Source organism: Poecilia reticulata, chromosome 22, assembly GCF_904066995.2.
Source record: "Poecilia reticulata chromosome 22, P_reticulata-male-v2, whole genome shotgun sequence".
Classification (NCBI taxonomy): Eukaryota; Metazoa; Chordata; class Actinopteri; order Cyprinodontiformes; family Poeciliidae; genus Poecilia; species Poecilia reticulata.
This window is the reverse complement of record NC_088851.1, coordinates 3,793,302-3,810,250: the sequence shown is the minus strand read 5'-3', so window position 1 is coordinate 3,810,250 and position 16,949 is coordinate 3,793,302. Positions and strand designations below refer to the sequence as shown.

Here is a 16,949-nt window from a genome sequence, read left to right as displayed (position 1 = left end):
TACATCATGTTATAATGATATTTCCTCATCAAAAAAAATAACTGGAGTGGTGCCTTGAATCTCCTTCGAGGCCTCCGCCTCACAGAGCAGCCGTCCCCTGCACTTACTTCATTCAGCTCCTTCAGACTAGCCAGCAGCAATTGGCAAACACCTCCTACTAGCTACTTCTCACTGGTAAAAACGTTGTTAAAGGGCTAATAGAGGAGAGATGTGATGACTTCCTGAAGGCGGAGCTTCAGAAAGAACAGGAGTTATTAAAGAAACAGACCCAATGTCAAGGCATTAAGCGACAAGCTAAATTTCTTTTAAGTCATATTTTATATGTATAGCATTTTTTTATAACGACTGGAGGAAATATATCCACTTGATTGTGTTATAATCAGTGGTGGGAAGTAACGAAGTACAAGTACGTCGTTACTGTACTTAAGTACAATTTTCGTGTATCTGTACTTTACTTAAGTAGATTTAATAATGGGTACTTTCTACCTTTACTCCACTACATTTTACAGTAAGTATCTGTACTTTCTACTTCACTACATTTCTACAAAACTGTTGCGTTACTCGTTACATCCAAGTCGCATTGTGGGTTTTTTTCCCGTTAAAATGTGAAGTTCAGGGACTTAAGGTGGCGCCCAAAATCCAAGCAATAACGTGACTTAGTGTCTGTTGTCACCCATCGGCTCCACCTTTACTCGCACACGGAGCTCCAAGACATGCGCAGTGGTTTCCTCTGAGCGTCAGTAATATAATAGTACAGAAGCGCTGCATAAATCATAAGATATGGCGACATGTAAAATCAGCAGCGCTTCGCTTTCACAGACGGTGGGGACTTTGTCCAATTTTTAACGTCACTTGGAAGGAAAGCTTAAAGAAGGGTAAGCTCCGTGGACGTGATGCTAGCAAAGCTAGCTGTATTGACTGAGACACATGTTGCATCACGGGTACAAGCGGCCGAAATGGGTTTCCTCCGCAGGGTGGCTGGACTCTCCCTTAGAGATAGGGTGAGAAGCTCGGTCATCCGGGAGGGACTCAGAGTAGAGCCGCTGCTCCTCCACGTCGAGAGGAGCCAGTTGAGGTGGCTCGGGCATCTGGTAAGGATGCGTCCTGGACGCCTCCCTGGTGAGGTGTTCCGGGCACGTCCCACCGGGAGGAGGCCTCGGGGAAGACCCAGGACACGCTGGAGAGATTACGTCTCTCGGCTGGCCTGGGAACGCCTTGGGATTCCCCCGGAGGAGCTGGAAGAAGTGGCTGGGGAGAGGGAAGTCTGGGCCTCCCTTCTGAAGCTGCTGCCCCCGCGACCCGACACCGGATAAGCGGAAGAAAATGGATGGATGGATGGATGGATGGATGGATGGATGGATGGACATGTTGCATCTGCGATGACTGACATGTCGCAGATATGGGACAACACTGTGACCAAAGTGCAATATTGTAATATGACATTCATGGACGATCCGATTCTTCTGGACGGATCTTGACTAAGTCCTATAGTACTGAAGCCTCACTGAGAGCCGTTCTTTGTTCTTGTAATGCTCTGCGTACACTGCAGTAGCTATTTTATTTCATTAAAATATATTTATATTTAATTGTTGAATAAATAAAACAAGAACGTAGGAACACAGAGCATGCTCATTGCTCTTTGTTTTCGTCACCTGTCATGGTGGCAGACGTTGCAGCAGGAGGGAGGATGAGAACAGTCACGGTGCTCCTCCTGCTTGGTTCTACTTCCTCCTGCTCCTACTTCTTGCTTATTGGGCCTTGGACAGTGTTCATAGTTGAGCTTTGTTAATTGCTATGTTTAATGGTGCAGACAATTATTATTTCTGACATTGGCAATATGGGCAACCGCCCAGGGTGTTATTTTTTTAGGGATGGCAGGAGACCTCTGTGGATTGTGGCACAGAGATGAAAGCAAAACAGAATGAAGAAGAGTTTGAATTGTCACTGGTTAAATTTATTTCAGCTCTAAGTATTTAATATCTAGGTGGGAAAGTGAATCTTTCAGATCAATTTGAGAAGCAGTTTTGATAGGTGCACTAAATTTTATTGTCATGTAGCACGGGGTGCTGGTTTTGATTTGGTCTTGGGTTCAGTGGTCCAGACTACAACTCTGCTACGTGGCTCCTTGGTTCCATGTCCTCCTCTGCCAGTTGGATTTCTTTCAAAATAAATGTGTGGCAAAAAAAAGTGAAGTTCATGTTATGTTAGGACAGGAGACGAGATGTTTCCATCCCTGAAATTATGATGCATAGAATCATATATCTAAGTCTAAACTATGTTACAGAATAAACGCAATAAACACATGCTTTATCTGTGGCATATCAGTACACTTAATGATATTAGTGATTAGGCAATGCATTCAGCAAGTACTTTTACTTTTAATACTTAAGTATTTTTAAAAAACAGTACTTTTTAACTTTTACTTAAGTAAAATGTTAATGTGGTACTTTGACTTTTACTTGAGTACATTTTTGTCTGTGTATTTGTACTTTTACTTAAGTAAATTTTTTGAGTACTTTCTCCACCACTGGTTATAATATAGATTTGTTGTACTTTTCTTTCAATTGAGTTTGAAGAGGTGAACAGTGCTCCATGCGACCAAAGTGGTGGACTACTTCTGAAAGCAATTGAATAAACTGGATTAATTTAGTGGTATCAGAATATTGGGGTATGAAAATAAATGCACGACACGTTTTCATGTTTTCAATTGTTACAAAAGGGATAATCTCGTGCTTTTCTTTTTCATTTAAAATTACTTACTACTTTGTACTTATAGTTATAATGAAACGTAGAAAACTTCGGGGGTGTGAATACGTTTACCGGGAAAAAATATGTTGTAACTTACAAACGTACATGACATATGTACGGTTCTTCACTAATGTTTGCTAAATGTTAAGTGGTTACAATCGCGGTGGAAAAGGATTCAAATGAGCAAAGGCAGCTAAAATGACTCAATACATGGCTTTAAACACTACACTACACAAAACAAAAAAAATAACAGTCGGCTTTCGATTGTTTGTTAAAAGCGTCAGTCCAGGAGAAAAGCAGGGAGAAATCATTAGAGAGGAATCCCAGGCATATGGCTGGCTTTTGTCGGCTCCCCTCCCCCTCCTTTCTCTCCCTCCTGCCGTCCGCTCCGCAGCAGCAGCAGCAGCAGCAGGACGGAGGTACTTCAGTTTTTGAAGCCGTGGCATGAATGATCTCATCTGAACCTGATCTCCGCTTTCTCTGCCGTCGATCCTATGACCGAGACGGGAATAAAATAACACAAACACGAGGTGAGTACGGCTACCCGACCACCGGCAGCGGTGTTTTTAAGCAGGCACTGGGGTGAACGGCTGTTATTTTTTAGGAACTTTACAGCCCAGTCGCGGCGAAAACTCTTGTTTTCGGCCAGAAAGGAGGAAGGACCGAGGAGGATGGGTGGGTGGGCGCTTTTAGCTCATTAGCTTTCCGCTTCCTAGCGTTGTGCTTTGGAGCGTTTATTTGCGAAATGGAACTAGCGTAAACCAAGAATTTCACAGCTCGGTGTAGATAACTTGTTTACGATGTGAGCGAACAGTTAGCTTGGAAGCACTCCGTGAGCCCGGTTCAGAACCGTAGGCTAGCTAGCCGGCTGTTAGCTCCCAGCGCAAAATGGCCTCATTGTCGCTCGGTGGCTCTGATGCTGGAAAGACAAAGCATGCGGCAGTCACGGCCAACAGCTCTCAAATGTTCCTATATTAGCCTCTACGGGCTTTTATTCGGTTATTCGTTAAGAAAACAACATGTAGTTGGCAGGGAAATGAGAAAGCACTTTAGCTGTCGTATTCAAAATCTCGTTTATTCAAGCGATACAGCGGTATATGAAAGTGCTGGTTTTTCAGAGTGAGGTGGGGGATGGGCCGCGCGAGGAGCCATTGACGTAAAGCGAGGCTGTATTTTGTTTGGCCCCAAAGCGGTAGACGACAAACACTTTAGTGTTTATATTCTAAGCCGTATAATGCTGTTGGTGACAAATCCAAGCATCACTGAGCTGCTATGATCAAAATCAAGCGCTATATGTGTTGTTCAAACAAGTTCCTGATACAGCGGGAGTGCTATACAAGTCTCCATTTTAGGGTTAAACAGTTCAAATCTTGTGTGAAGTAACTTCAGTTGTATATCACTTATATGAAGATGGTACTAAAATAACTTAATGAAACTGTCATGTAAATTATCTTGATCTTAGCCACCCAAATTAGGCATTTGTAGTGGAGGCTATTCAATGTAACAGAGGTAGAGATTAAAAAAAACTAATATGTGCAATTGCTTTGTGGTTTTTCTTTGTACGAGAAATATATTTAACATAATAAGTTTGTCTGGAAATGTATTTACCAGTTTTGCTTTCAGTATCCTCGGTGGTAAAATCCTCTTAATGAACTGCAAATTTAAATACCATAAAAGAGTTTGGACACCATAAATGTTGCTGCCAAGACACCAGCGATTAGCAATCAGTATTTAATTTAAAAAATAAAAGTAGTCCTGAATGGGAGGTGTAAATCATTATAGCTCCATAACTTAAAGGGTTTTTCTCGTTTAATGCAATGAAGGCTCCGAAATTTAAATATTTTGTTTTCGATTGAAATACTGTAAAATTTAGTCCATTCTGAGTTGTACTAAAAGTAATACAAACTTAATTTGTTTAACTAAGTCTAATAAATGAGTTAAAACTGCTTCGAGGATACCAAAGTCCGATTTGAATAAAAGTTATTTCAATTAAAAAACAAATACTCTGTGTTCAATTTAATATTTTACATTGAAGAAACAATTTAATTTCTCTAACAGTTTAGCTCTAATTAAAAATAAAGAAAATCTGCATTAAAACACCTGTGTTGGCTGGTCAAATTTTTATCATTTTTGATTTGCAGTCGGGGCGCAGAAAACAAAATTTCATGAGTATTTGATATTTTTCTGAATTTGTTGTATTAGAACAACAAAATAAGGCTATATGTATGTCTTCTCCCATGTCATCTTGTGATATTAAAATGCAATCTAGCGCAAAGTGCAATCTAGTTGCTGTTTTAATTAAAGCTATTATCAAAACCCCCCAGTTTCAAAGTCAGTGCCTTAAACTTCACCCCGAGAGTTAGGACTCTTATTTTGAAGTAAGACAGGAAGTAGCTCTGATTATGGTAGTGTGAAAGACGAATAATATAATAAAGACGTCATCCATCTTGCTGACATCACGCTCTTACTGACTATGCATGAGTAAAGACTCCAACAGTACTGTGCCTAGCTAACAGTTAGCCTGTGCTAGCACTAAGTTAGCATCTGCTTCAATTTGCTTTCGTCGCTAAACTAAACTTTTTGATAATAAGAATCTAGACTTTTTTAAACAGGTTTCTTTACAACACAATTTAATATTTATGTAATCTTTATAAAAAGCGAGGGCAATTTTTATTGAGTTGCTTTGGCATTAGGACCATTTGAGAATTATACAGATAAAAATCCAAAATATATCAAAAAGTCAAATTTAGCTAGTCGGAGGGATTTAATTGTCAGTTACCAAGGTAGTGTTAGCAATAGAAACTGATAGCTGAGAGTTTTAACAGTGATACATGTGGGACTGATTTAATGTGGTACAAACCATCGGAAGTGCATTTTAGAAGTCATTGGCAATTTCAGCAACTTGGCTTCCTAGCTGTCTTTGATTTCTGTTTTAATTTCTCACACACATTGTTGCCATATTTTGCTAACACGTCTATGATTATTTTCTCACTGTTTGTGTTTTAGCTCTCTGGTTATCTTTTTAAATGACTTTTATCCTAATCTTGTCTATTGCCAGGAAATGTCATTTTAGGCAAGGAAGGAGTCAAAAGGCTTTTCTCTGTACGTTGGAGCCATTGATGTAAATAGATTATAACTAGAGATGCACCAATCAGAGCTGTGGCTGAATTCTGATTGTTTTTTTTTAAAGCTTCGTGCAGTTCTCTTTAAGAGCTATACCTTCTTGCCATGTGCCAGCATTAATTATTTATATCGGCAGCAGCAGTGACATCCCCCTGTGTGTGTGTGTGTGTGTGTGTGTGTGTGTGTGTGTGTGTGTGTGTGTGTGTGTGTGTGTGTGTGTGTGTGTGTGTGTGTGTGTGTGTGTGAGTGAGAGAGAGAGAGAGATTTTGAGTTAATACTTTAGGCATACTTTAGCATCGTATGTTGCCATATTGTGGTTACCATTACTAAATATAAAACGCAGGTGACAGACAAAAATAATTTTCTGAATCCTTTTACATCTGTGCTCCTTATTTAGTTTTTGAACGCTTCACTAATATTGAAAATAACTAATATTGGCATTCTTTCCCCAGAGTAAGTGTGTCCCCTCTACAGTCCGGTAGACTTAGTTTGATTGAGGACCAAAACTGCGGCATTTGTTACATTTTCAGCTGCTGCTGTTCACTGCATCAAGCGAATCAAATCTTTGAAAAATCTGTTCACCTCCTCACCTGTGGTGGCGCTGCACCAGGAACCACTGAAGAAACAAATATGAAAACCTCTAAAGAAGACACAGCGCGCAACTTCCTTCTTCGTGAAATGTAAACAAAAATGGAGTGGTGTCAAATTTTAGAGGTTGTAAGCCATTTTTCCTGTTTGTTTCAGTTGTATTTACCCATAATGCCTTGTGCTATAGCACATGCGGAGTGTTCTCCGGTCTGCTTGACGTTCACATATGCATTCAAACTGCACCAGAGTTCACTTCAACCAAACTGAGACCTAAGCTTTTAGGCAGACCAAAGTTAGCATTTTTTTGGTCTGCATCAGAGGTCGGTCACTCATTCACACCTCCCCAAACGAACCAGACTTTCTAGGCTCACGGACTGGAGTTTGATTAAAGCGGACTAAACGGGGCTAGTTGTTAGTGCAAACTGGTTGTGCTTAGGTATGTTGAGGTCACTGATTTGGAGGGAAAAAAAATATTTTTTGAGTTTCTGACTGGAAAATAACCTATTGATTACAGAAAAGCTAATAAAAAAAGTGCTATAGTCACCAGCTGATTTCTGGGTGCATCTCTAATTATAACTTGAAATATTGCTGATTTGGCTCACTCACCTGATCAGAGAAACACAGTGATATTGTTTTTCATACTGTGTATCCATTTTATTGGTGTAATTAGAGTGAAAGTTTGTGGTTTGTGAGTAGAAATTAGGCTCTATTTCCATATTTTCCTGTATATTGTTTTAATTTGAGGTGTTTGCTTAATAGCAGAATCATGGCACCCTATAATTAAAATTTAAAGGAAGAAAGAGCGTGCTGCCTGGCACAGAGTTGTGACTGTTAACCATGAGAGCGTTTGTAGAGCGTTTTAGTTTCACTTTGCTTTCCAAAGAAAGTTCAACTGCTGTTCTTTTTCTATATCAATACATGCGATTTTACTCAGAAATATGTTGTTTTTTTATGGTTATTTAAAAAAAATATATAATGAATGGAACATTAGCACAAGTGGCTTCATTGACCTAAATGCCCTACCCACAGGTTTTTACAGAGGAGACACAGCTGGACACTGTTTTTCAGTCTGGAAAACTAAAATGCAGCTCAGAGCTCAGCCTTCTGTTTGATTCCATCATGTCAGATGGCTTCTTTAAAAATTATTATTGGACAGTGTGGATTTCTTCCTGTAAAAAATGTGTTGAAGTGGTATTTCAACAAGGAAGTTGACTTTTTTTTTTCTTTCTCTGTCTCTCTGTCTCTCTCTCTCCCTTTCCACCCCCTCCTCAGTGAAGAGAAAGTGAAAATCTTGTTCTACTAGTTTTAAAGTCTTTGCGTGTGTAGGCCTGGAAACCTGATTCCCCTTGTAAATATCACTTGAGTCATGGTGGTGTGTAATACAATAAATTACAAATGTCTTTATTTTTCATGTTCTGTCTTTTTACTGATTTGACACACCATATTGATCAGCAGATATATCCTTTTTTTTTTGTCTTGATCGCAGGTTGCCATGTGAACCAGTATCATTTCACTGATACTTGTAACCTGAGTGCTGTTTGTGTTTACTGACAAAGCTCTCTGTAGTCTGTGCTTATTTTGATGCAGCGTCCGCATTTAGTCGGTAACCATGCTATTTTCGGTGGCTCAGCGGTCTGTTAAAAGTGTGGTTGTTCCGCCCAGCAGGAGTCTTGCTTCAGACTGGCCTAAAATGGGCAGAAATGGTGCTGAACAAAAGCTGCTTGTCGCGCATACAAAAGTACTTGAAGCGCTGCAGCCGGGACCGAGCTGCATTGCTATTGCCTGTGCCTCTCAACAGGAAAGGTATAGCAAACTTTTAAGGAAATCCCAAACCCAACCATTTACTTATCACTGTAGTTCAGAGTTGCAGCTTCTTTTTTTTTGTTGCAGGTTATTTGTAATGTCACAACTGCTTTAAGCAGATTTCTTCCTGTCCACACAGATATTACTACACCACTCTAACCTCATTACATCTGTCACTAATTTGAGTAATTACATGACACTTACAGTAGCTCATGAAAGTAATCACACCCCTTGAACTTTACAGGTTTTTCCCCTTTTAAAGAGTTTTATTGGGATTTAATGTGAAAGAGCAATTCACAGTAGGGCAAAATTGTAAAATAGAATGAAAATAATAGTGTTTTCCAAATGAAAATCTACTCCAGTTTCAAAATTTTTGCAGTCTTTAAAGGGTTGGTGTTATGTAAAATTGACAGTGTTTGGGGTTTACATAATGTTTTATTATTATTCCCTCATCAAAACATACCTAGAATGTTGCTTTGATTCTTTCATGCGTGTTTGAGGAATTTTTGAATCTCCCACGGCAACCGTTTGGGGGAGCCTGAATACTTGTTCTCACAAAGCTCCGCCTTTTTACCCATCGCTCCAGAGTTTTAGATGAACTACTTTTCTCCCTAAGAATGGCTGTAAGCAGCATAATGGAGAAGCCATGTTGTGATGACTTCCTGAAGTGTCAGAAAGAACAGGAGCTTCTTAAAGGGACAGAGGCCCAATTTCAAGGCGTCAAGATACAAAGTCATATTTCTTTTAAGTCAAGTTTAATATATATATATATAGCATTTTCATAACAATTGAAAGTAACATTTGCGATATGCTGGAAAAAAGCCACTATGTGTCATTATATGGCTGGAAAATGCATAACACCGCCCCTTTAACAGGGTTTTCTTTCTGACCAGTCTCCCCTACGCTTCATTACTCTGCCACCACTATTTTTTACAGCAGAAGCGATGCATTCAGGGTGGGATGTAGTTTTAGATTTTCAACTTTTATCACAACATTTTAAGCTATTGCAAGAATGAGTGATGTTTTTTTCCCCCCACAATTAATGTTACAAGCTGTCAAACACAAAAACTGACTCCATTGTCAAAATGGACACTTCAGTTCACCAGTGACATTTAATAGACCAGTTGTACTATAATGATGACCTTTAATGTTCTCATGGAACCTGAAGTAGTTAAAATAGCTGAACTTATATTAAGATTAATAATATAAGGTAATCCTGGAGGAAAGTCTAATGCAAAAAGTTTGAGACTGGACAACCGTAAACATAGCGAGTTACAGTGGAATGGTTTAGATTTAGATCGAAGTATACATGATTTAGAATGGCCTAGTCAAAGTCCACACCAAAATCTAAACAAAAAAAGTTTGAAAATTTGAGTTCAAATTTGCTCATGAATCAGTCTGACGGAGGTCAGAGTACTTTGTGAAGAAGGAATAGAGAGAATGTTGATCTCTAGATCAGGGATGTGATGATGTCCAATCTGGGTCGATATCAGTATCTGATATCAATAGTGCCGTTAGACCCGATAACTGATATTTACACTTTAGATTTAGACTTCACTACCATTTTGACACCTTGAAAAAAACAACCACAGTGCTGATTTCAGCACTTAAGTTAAACTCCCCACAATCCTTTGCTGCATCACTATTGCTTTCACACGACCAAGCAAATGCGACATCACCAACCTCCATCACCCCTCCAGACACAGACGGCAACAAATGGAATTAAATAACGGTCATTAATATTGGCCCAGATTTATTTATTGGTTCAATACAAATATTTTAAATGGTTAATATCGGCAGATAGAGATAAAGATACCATAGAATAAATTACCATGAACTTCAGATACGATGAATCTGAGGTTGATGTCGTGCATCCCTCTAGATTTTCAAAGTTGTTCGAGACGAACCACTAAAGAATTGCAGCTATATTTGGAGGGAAAGTATTGACTGGTGGTGCTGAATGCAAATGCACAGTTTTTAAACTTTTCTGCATTGTTTTCAGTTCAGTTCTGTTCTGCTCCCAGTAAATCCCACTAAAACTCTGAGGTTTATGACAGTAACATGATAAAGCGTGAAAAAGTCAAGAGGTGTGACTCCTCACTTTGTGACTCACAAAGTGAGGAGAAAAGCACAGTTTTCTCCTCACTTATATTAGCTAGTGCAACTCTGAAACACTTTGTGGTTGTGAATTTGTCCCTAATGAGTTCCTGTCAGTAGTTCTCACTCTGCGTTTTCTTCCCTCCCTTCCCGCAGCAGAGAGACATCATGTTCCCGAAGGGCACCAAGCGCAAGTTCTCCGACTCTGGAGAGGAGGCGGTGTGTGGCGGCGGCGGTGGCGGTGATCAGGGCCCCTCAGCCGCCCCGGCCCCGTCCCCGTCCCCCGCCGCGGCCCGGACACTGTCATCGTCCTACAGCCTGCAGCGGCAGTCGCTGCTCGACATGTCGCTGATCAAGCTGCAGCTCTGCCACATGCTGGTGGAGCCCAACCTGTGCCGCTCAGTGCTCATCGCCAACACAGTGCGGCAGATCCAGGAGGAGATGACCCAGGACGGCACATGGCAGATCATGACCCAGGCCCTGGCAGCCGCCCAGTGCCCCGCTGACCGCTTGGTGGCCACTGAGGTGCTGTGCAGACAGACTGAGGCGGCGGCGCAGGCCAGCCAGAGCCCCAAACCTTTCTCCGTGTCCGGGCTGGAGGAGGGCTACCACTCGGAGGAGGTGGTGATGGACGGGGACGCCGAGGCGGAGGTCGCCATGTCGTCCCTGTCGCCCGTCTCACCTCAGCTGTCCTCAGCGTCCTACCTTGCGGGGCCGTTTGGGATGGGGCCCTGCTGGGAGGACGACGAGGAGGACGGCGACTGCGACGAGGACGAGGAGGAGGACAGCGAGGAGTGCGCGTCGGAAGGCGAGGACGCCGAGCGGCACCACCTGAGAGCGGACTCCAGGACAGGGGAGCAGGTCTTCGGGACTTTTGAGATCAAGCACCCAGCGCCGCCGTCCGACCCGGCGCTGGAGGAGCTGTTCTCTGACGTGGACCCGTCCTACTACGACCTGGACACGGTGCTGACGGGCATGCAGAGCACCCCCAAAATGGGGCCTTACGACCTGCTGGAGAGCCTGTCCTCTCACGGGCCGACGGCGCTGAGCTCCAGCACCACCTGCAGGTCCGACCTCAACGAACTGGACCACATCATGGAGATCATCGTGGGGTCCTGAAAGCGATCCCAGACTATGCACAGAACAATGTGCGTGTTGGTGGTGATGTTACAGATCCTTCCAGGTTTTGGGAACAAGGTGGGGAGCGAAGGGGAAGGGGGTAATCATGGAGAAGGTCTGCTTTCAGACTGCAGAGTGAATGACTTTTGGGTTTTTACATGACCAGGGAGCAAAGTTAGCGTCCCGCTTTGTCAAACCCTCCCGCGGTCTTAACAGACGGGGTCATTTGGATGCCACATGCTTTTTTTACATTGTGCGCGGTCACACTGACCCTGCGTGTGCTTTTGAGAGTTTTTTTTCTTTTTTCCCCTTCCCTTCCCCTCTCTCCAACCGCCAACATCCTCTTGTGCGTCGTGCTAAGACCGTGGGAGGGTTAAGAAATGTCCAAAACCTGCGACTGTCTGTGAGAAGGCAAAGATAATTACCTACACCGCGATGCATTCTGACTTCCTGTCGTTTCCATCTCGTTCAAGCTCTTTCTGGTCCGACTCTTGCCTTTTTTTACGTCCAGCTCTATTTATTGTTACATGGACCAAGGAACAACTCGCCACACTACATGCACCGAAACAGAACAAATTGTAAATCCAAATCTATGAATCAATGCATATTTTCCTAGAGATTTGAGCAGTTATGAATGGATTATATGTAAATGTACGTATGTGTATATAGAAATATATTTTTTTGCATTATACAGCTTGCTGGGGTGTTGGTCAGGGGGTGGGTGGGTGGGAGGGGGGATTTTGCGAGCATCATTTGATATCCTTATTTTCTGTCCCAAGCGGTTTTTAAAGGTTTTAATGTAGCCGGACTGGAGACGGTGTCTTCCCGTGGACTGTCGACGCGCCGCTCTTTCATTTCTGCTGAAGCTTCACCGCAGAGCAGGAACTCACTTCCAGCCACCGAACCAGACGTGGCTCAGGAGTTTTTTTTCTGTTTTTTTTTTTTCTTTTTTCAGTTTACAGTATCCAAGTGACAAATGAAGTAGTTTGGCTGCTGCGCTTTTAATACAGACCCAATAATGGCAAGAAGCAGCTTTTTTTCCCTCTCTCTCTCTTTTTCCTAAAGCATCTGGGGAAAACTGCATCGAGAAGCCATATTTCTTTTTTTTTTTTTTTTTTCCTCGTTTGTTGCTACAAATGAGGAATCCTCTGTGTTAACCCATCTAATTTATTGTTTATTTATTGTATTTATTTTATCTAGGTACAGACATGCCATATTGACGTATCAATTCAACCACCAGGCCCGGTGAAATTGTATTTATCGAGAAAAAAAAAATTCTTTTCCCGGTTTTAAATGCAGTACCTATTTATTCCTCATTTTTATGACTATTAGTAAAAAAACAAAAAACAATAATAACCGGGTTAATAATAAAGTTACTATGCAGCTCTGTCATGTTTCATAATGACCGTATAACTACTCAAATGTCCTTAAATTCCATTATGCAAACAGTTATTTCTCCAAATCTGTAGAAAAATAAAAACCGTTTTTTCTTTTTTTTTTTTTTTCTTCCCAAATTGCTTCTTATGGTGAATAAAACATGAACTCAGGCAAATGAAATGTATTGATTAAAATACAGTATTACAACACGCTGAATACCTTACCACAACACTCCTGAAGGATGTCACTCTAGTCTGAATAGGAGCTAGAACTTCAAAGACGTAATTATCTTTGTAAAATGTATGCATTTTTATATCAAAAAAAACATTGTAGCATCTTTGTACATATTTTTTATAATAAAAGGTGCAACTATTAAAGTGCGTTGTTTGCTTCCTGACTTTTTCCTTTGCAGCTCTGCAGCAGATGCTTGTGCTAGATATTAAAGTCCCACTGAAACGCTTGAAGTATGGAAAACGGTACGACGGCACATTAAGGCCATTGAGGATGGAAGGAGGACATCTCCACTGAAAAACGCATCAAATTTTTGAAATCAATCTCAGAAATGTTCTCGAAAAAACACTGAAATTTCTGAGTTTGAAAAGTTGGAAATCTGCTGGGAACAAAGAAACCCTCAAATTTTGAGATTAATCTCAGAAATTCTTTAGAAAATAACTTCTGAAATTTGAGGTTTGACATTTTGAGATTTTCTGAGGTTCAAAATTAAATGTGAACATTTTCAACTTTTGAAACTCAGAAACTTGTCCTTTGATGTTTTTAGTTTTATAAACCAATCCTGCTGTAAATGTCTAAAGAACTTCTCCCTAATAATAATCCAGTGGTTGGACTGGATTTTATTTAGAGTTGGCGGAATAAAAGCAGCACAGCACAAAGGATCACCTTCCTATAATGACTGTCTAAATCATAATTTTGTTTTTTTTCCCCAAAAATTGATTTGGGCAAAAAAGAAAAAAAAATCTCCACCTGTTTTTCTCCAATATTTTGGGAAGGTCAATATTTTAGGAAAGGGATGATATTCAAATTTTATCCATTAAAAACAACTTAAAACTTCACAATTATATACAGCTTTACAGATCTGTTCAATAAACTAGAATATTATTGGAAAATCCATTTATTTCAGGAACTTTATCACTAAGTGAAACGCATAAATTACAGATGTATGTTTGAAAGAATGTATTTTGGTTTATTATGATTATTTTCCCTTATGGCTAAAGGAAAACATCACTTTTAAAATGAAAATATCACACCAGACCATTAATAAAAAACAATGTTTTCAGAAAGGTGTCATCTGCCTCATCAGAATGCATCATATTCTACTTATGAATTTGAGATTTTGATGTTGCAAAATGTAGAAAAAAAAAAATCAAGTGTGAATACTTTCTCCAAGCCACTGAATGTGTAACATCTCAACTAGGACAATCACAGAACTTGCTATTCAAGGAATCACAGACAAATGATTTGATTGCAGCCACTTAAAGTGAAGCTGATCCTGAACACTGCTCCAAGCTCTGAGCGTTTTCCTGAAGTCAGGATGAGTTGGAGCAGAAAGCTCCAGACCTTTGGCCTCACGTGCCGTCACATGATGTCGGACTATGACATGCTGCACGAGATATGCAGAGGATCAACAGAGCAGACGGCTGACCTGCTCGCTCACCGCTCCACACGTTCACGGTACAGGTGAGCCCGAGACCGCAACGTTTCTTAAAAGACGTCAGAAAGGAAGTTACATCGGCATCCATCGGCACTGAAAGAGCACATTTATTCATGAAATTGTATGTGGCTTTGTTCGCTTGGATTTGCTTCCTGGGTGCAAAAACAGATAAAAGGCCTCTTGATGAGTCAGCAAAAAAAAAAAAAGAAAAAAGAAAGGCAGCATGAGGAAAAACCCCCAAATCAGAGCAGAACAAAGCGCTGGGATATCTGGAAGCATTTGGTCTTTTTTCCCTAAAATTACGCAAGGTATGCGGTCACATCCAGTTGTGCTCAAAATAACAGAATAAATAAGCATAAAACATCTTTACAGCGGTCAGTTCCACGCACACGTTGGGAGCAGAGCTCGAAAAACGAAGAAATTTGATCCCACGCCTCAGAAAGTGGAGGAAAGGGATTAACAGGCTCTTCAGTAAACGGCTGTCTGCATTCTTTAAAGAAAAAAAATTGCTCTTTTTTTTCCTGAAAAAAAAAAGCTTGTCTAAAAAGACAAGTTTGAAAGTTGGGCTTTTGTGTGTTTATGAGGAGGAGCCACTCCTGACAGCAGGGCAGAGGTTTTCCACCTCAGAGTGCTGCGACTCAATTCCACAGCTTCAATGTGAAAGCAATCTGCAACAAATGAAAAAAACAACAAAAACAAAACCCAAAGTCTGCTTCTGGCTCGGCCCTAACAAGTGAACTGAATACAGCCTTAGGCGTTACACACCGAGGTTTGTGTAACCAAATACCAAACAGTAGGTCTTGCACCAAGACGCGATTAATAACTCTTCGCAGACAGCTAACAAATTTCCTAATCAGGAATGTTGAAACAAAGGGCTAATTATAAAAACACTCATTAAGTAAAGCTTGGTTCTTTCTCATGTGCAGAGCAAAAATAAAGTTCTTGTAAAAGATTGTATAAAGTATACAATCTTTTACACATTTTTCAAAGGTGGGGACTTTTTGAAGTTATCTTGCTTGTAGCTCGGTTTCATAAACTTGACATGTTATTATTGCAGTAGTCACTAACTCTAAACCTGCTCTGATCACCCAGGACTTGATAACCGATTCAGTGTGTGGCTCTCCTTCCATCAATTGGAGCATTTTACATTTTCTCCCAAATCTTTCAGGTCTTGGCTGCCATTTTGAAGCGTTTGAGGTCATTTTCTGCCCTCATTTTGTTTCCTTTGTCTGCAATAACATAAAAAAAAAAATGACATCACTGATTGAATCCTCGTTATTATTCTGAACTGTTCTGGTCCGGCGTCAGGAAAACGGCAGCTAACATCTCTGCAGACCCCACATATTCTGGACACATGCTGTTTATATACACTTACCTTCCGGGTCGGTGCAGTTTGCTGAAACCAGCTGCCACAGAAACTGTCTCTTCCCCCAGGCCGTCTCTCTGAACACAATGAACACCTCACAGCCCGACCAGTCAGCTACTCCACTGGCAAACAAAATAAGCACATTTGCAAAGTCACAACAGTCACAACAGTGACTTTACTTTTACTTGAGGAATGTTATGATGAAGTATCTCTACTCTTACTTGAGCCAAATTTCTGGATTCTCTAAACCTTGAATGAAAAACAAACATGTTTCAACCAACACAGATTCACACCTCCAGTTTTTGTTAAAAGTTTCATAAGTTTTATATTTGAAGAAGCTGATTTGGGGGAAAAAAATGATTGTGCCTGATTTTGTCATTTTGTATTACGTATATGAGTTATTGTAATGTTGGTCCTTAGAATATCAAACTTTCCACTTAACTTTATATTTTGGTCCATCTGATGTAATTTTTAAATATCAAATGATTGATAATTGGATTAGTTACTCATTACTTGAGTAGACTTTTGACCAAATGCCTTTTTACTCTTACTTCAGTCAAAATATGTTGAAGTAGTGTTACTTTAACTTTAGTACATTTTTTGTGTACTCGGCCCACCTCTGGTCACACATTTGGGTAAAATGTAGAAATGTGAAAAAGCAAAGATCGAAAAGTATTTTATTAATTTTAATTTTATTTTTGCAACAAAGTCCAACCAGTATTTAATGACTTTAATGACCCTGACAGAAATAAAAGTGAGATATGTTTGTGTTGTTTTTAAGCTTTCATTTCAGTCATCCTATTTAAGCCAAAAGACCAGAGGTGCTGTGATATTCTGGCTTTCAAATGTCTGTATTTCCTTACAAAAGTAAAATAGGCAACAGCTTATATTCAAGAGATAGATCAGAGAACCTAACGAGGACGGAACAGCAGAGGTGAAAATGTGATGAACCAGAATTGCCTTATTTGGTGAGCGCCTTTTCCTGTTATTCCGGTCACGTCCTTCCTCTTCCATTCTGAGTCATCTGTCTCTTTAAAATGCTGCGTTCAGGTGCTCACT

General features: G+C 40.5%; 1 protein-coding gene across 4 annotated transcripts; it reads left to right on the top strand.

Annotated features, from left to right (window-relative positions):
• The first annotated feature begins 3,077 nt into the window (after window positions 1-3,077).
• cdca4 (cell division cycle associated 4) lies at window positions 3,078-13,232 on the top strand. Of its 4 annotated transcripts, none has more exons than XM_017302600.2 (2): window positions 3,078-3,278; window positions 10,519-13,232. In XM_017302600.2, exon 2 carries the CDS (start codon window positions 10,528-10,530, stop codon window positions 11,476-11,478), a length of 951 nt encoding a protein of 316 aa, XP_017158089.1. In that variant the 5' UTR covers window positions 3,078-3,278; window positions 10,519-10,527; the 3' UTR covers window positions 11,479-13,232. The 4 variants fall into 4 exon arrangements, with proteins under 4 accessions (XP_017158089.1, XP_081459386.1, XP_017158085.1 ...); XM_081603260.1 differs by having other exon boundaries at window positions 3,079-3,278; window positions 8,125-13,232; XM_017302596.2 differs by having other exon boundaries at window positions 3,082-3,278; window positions 10,516-13,232.
• The last annotated feature ends 3,717 nt before the right edge of the window (window positions 13,233-16,949 follow it).

Bases quoted from the DNA above. Each gene is read 5' to 3' on its own strand.
- cdca4 (XM_017302600.2), top strand. From the start codon at position 10,528: ATGTTCCCGAAGGGCACCAAGCGCAAGTTCTCCGACTCTGGAGAGGAG.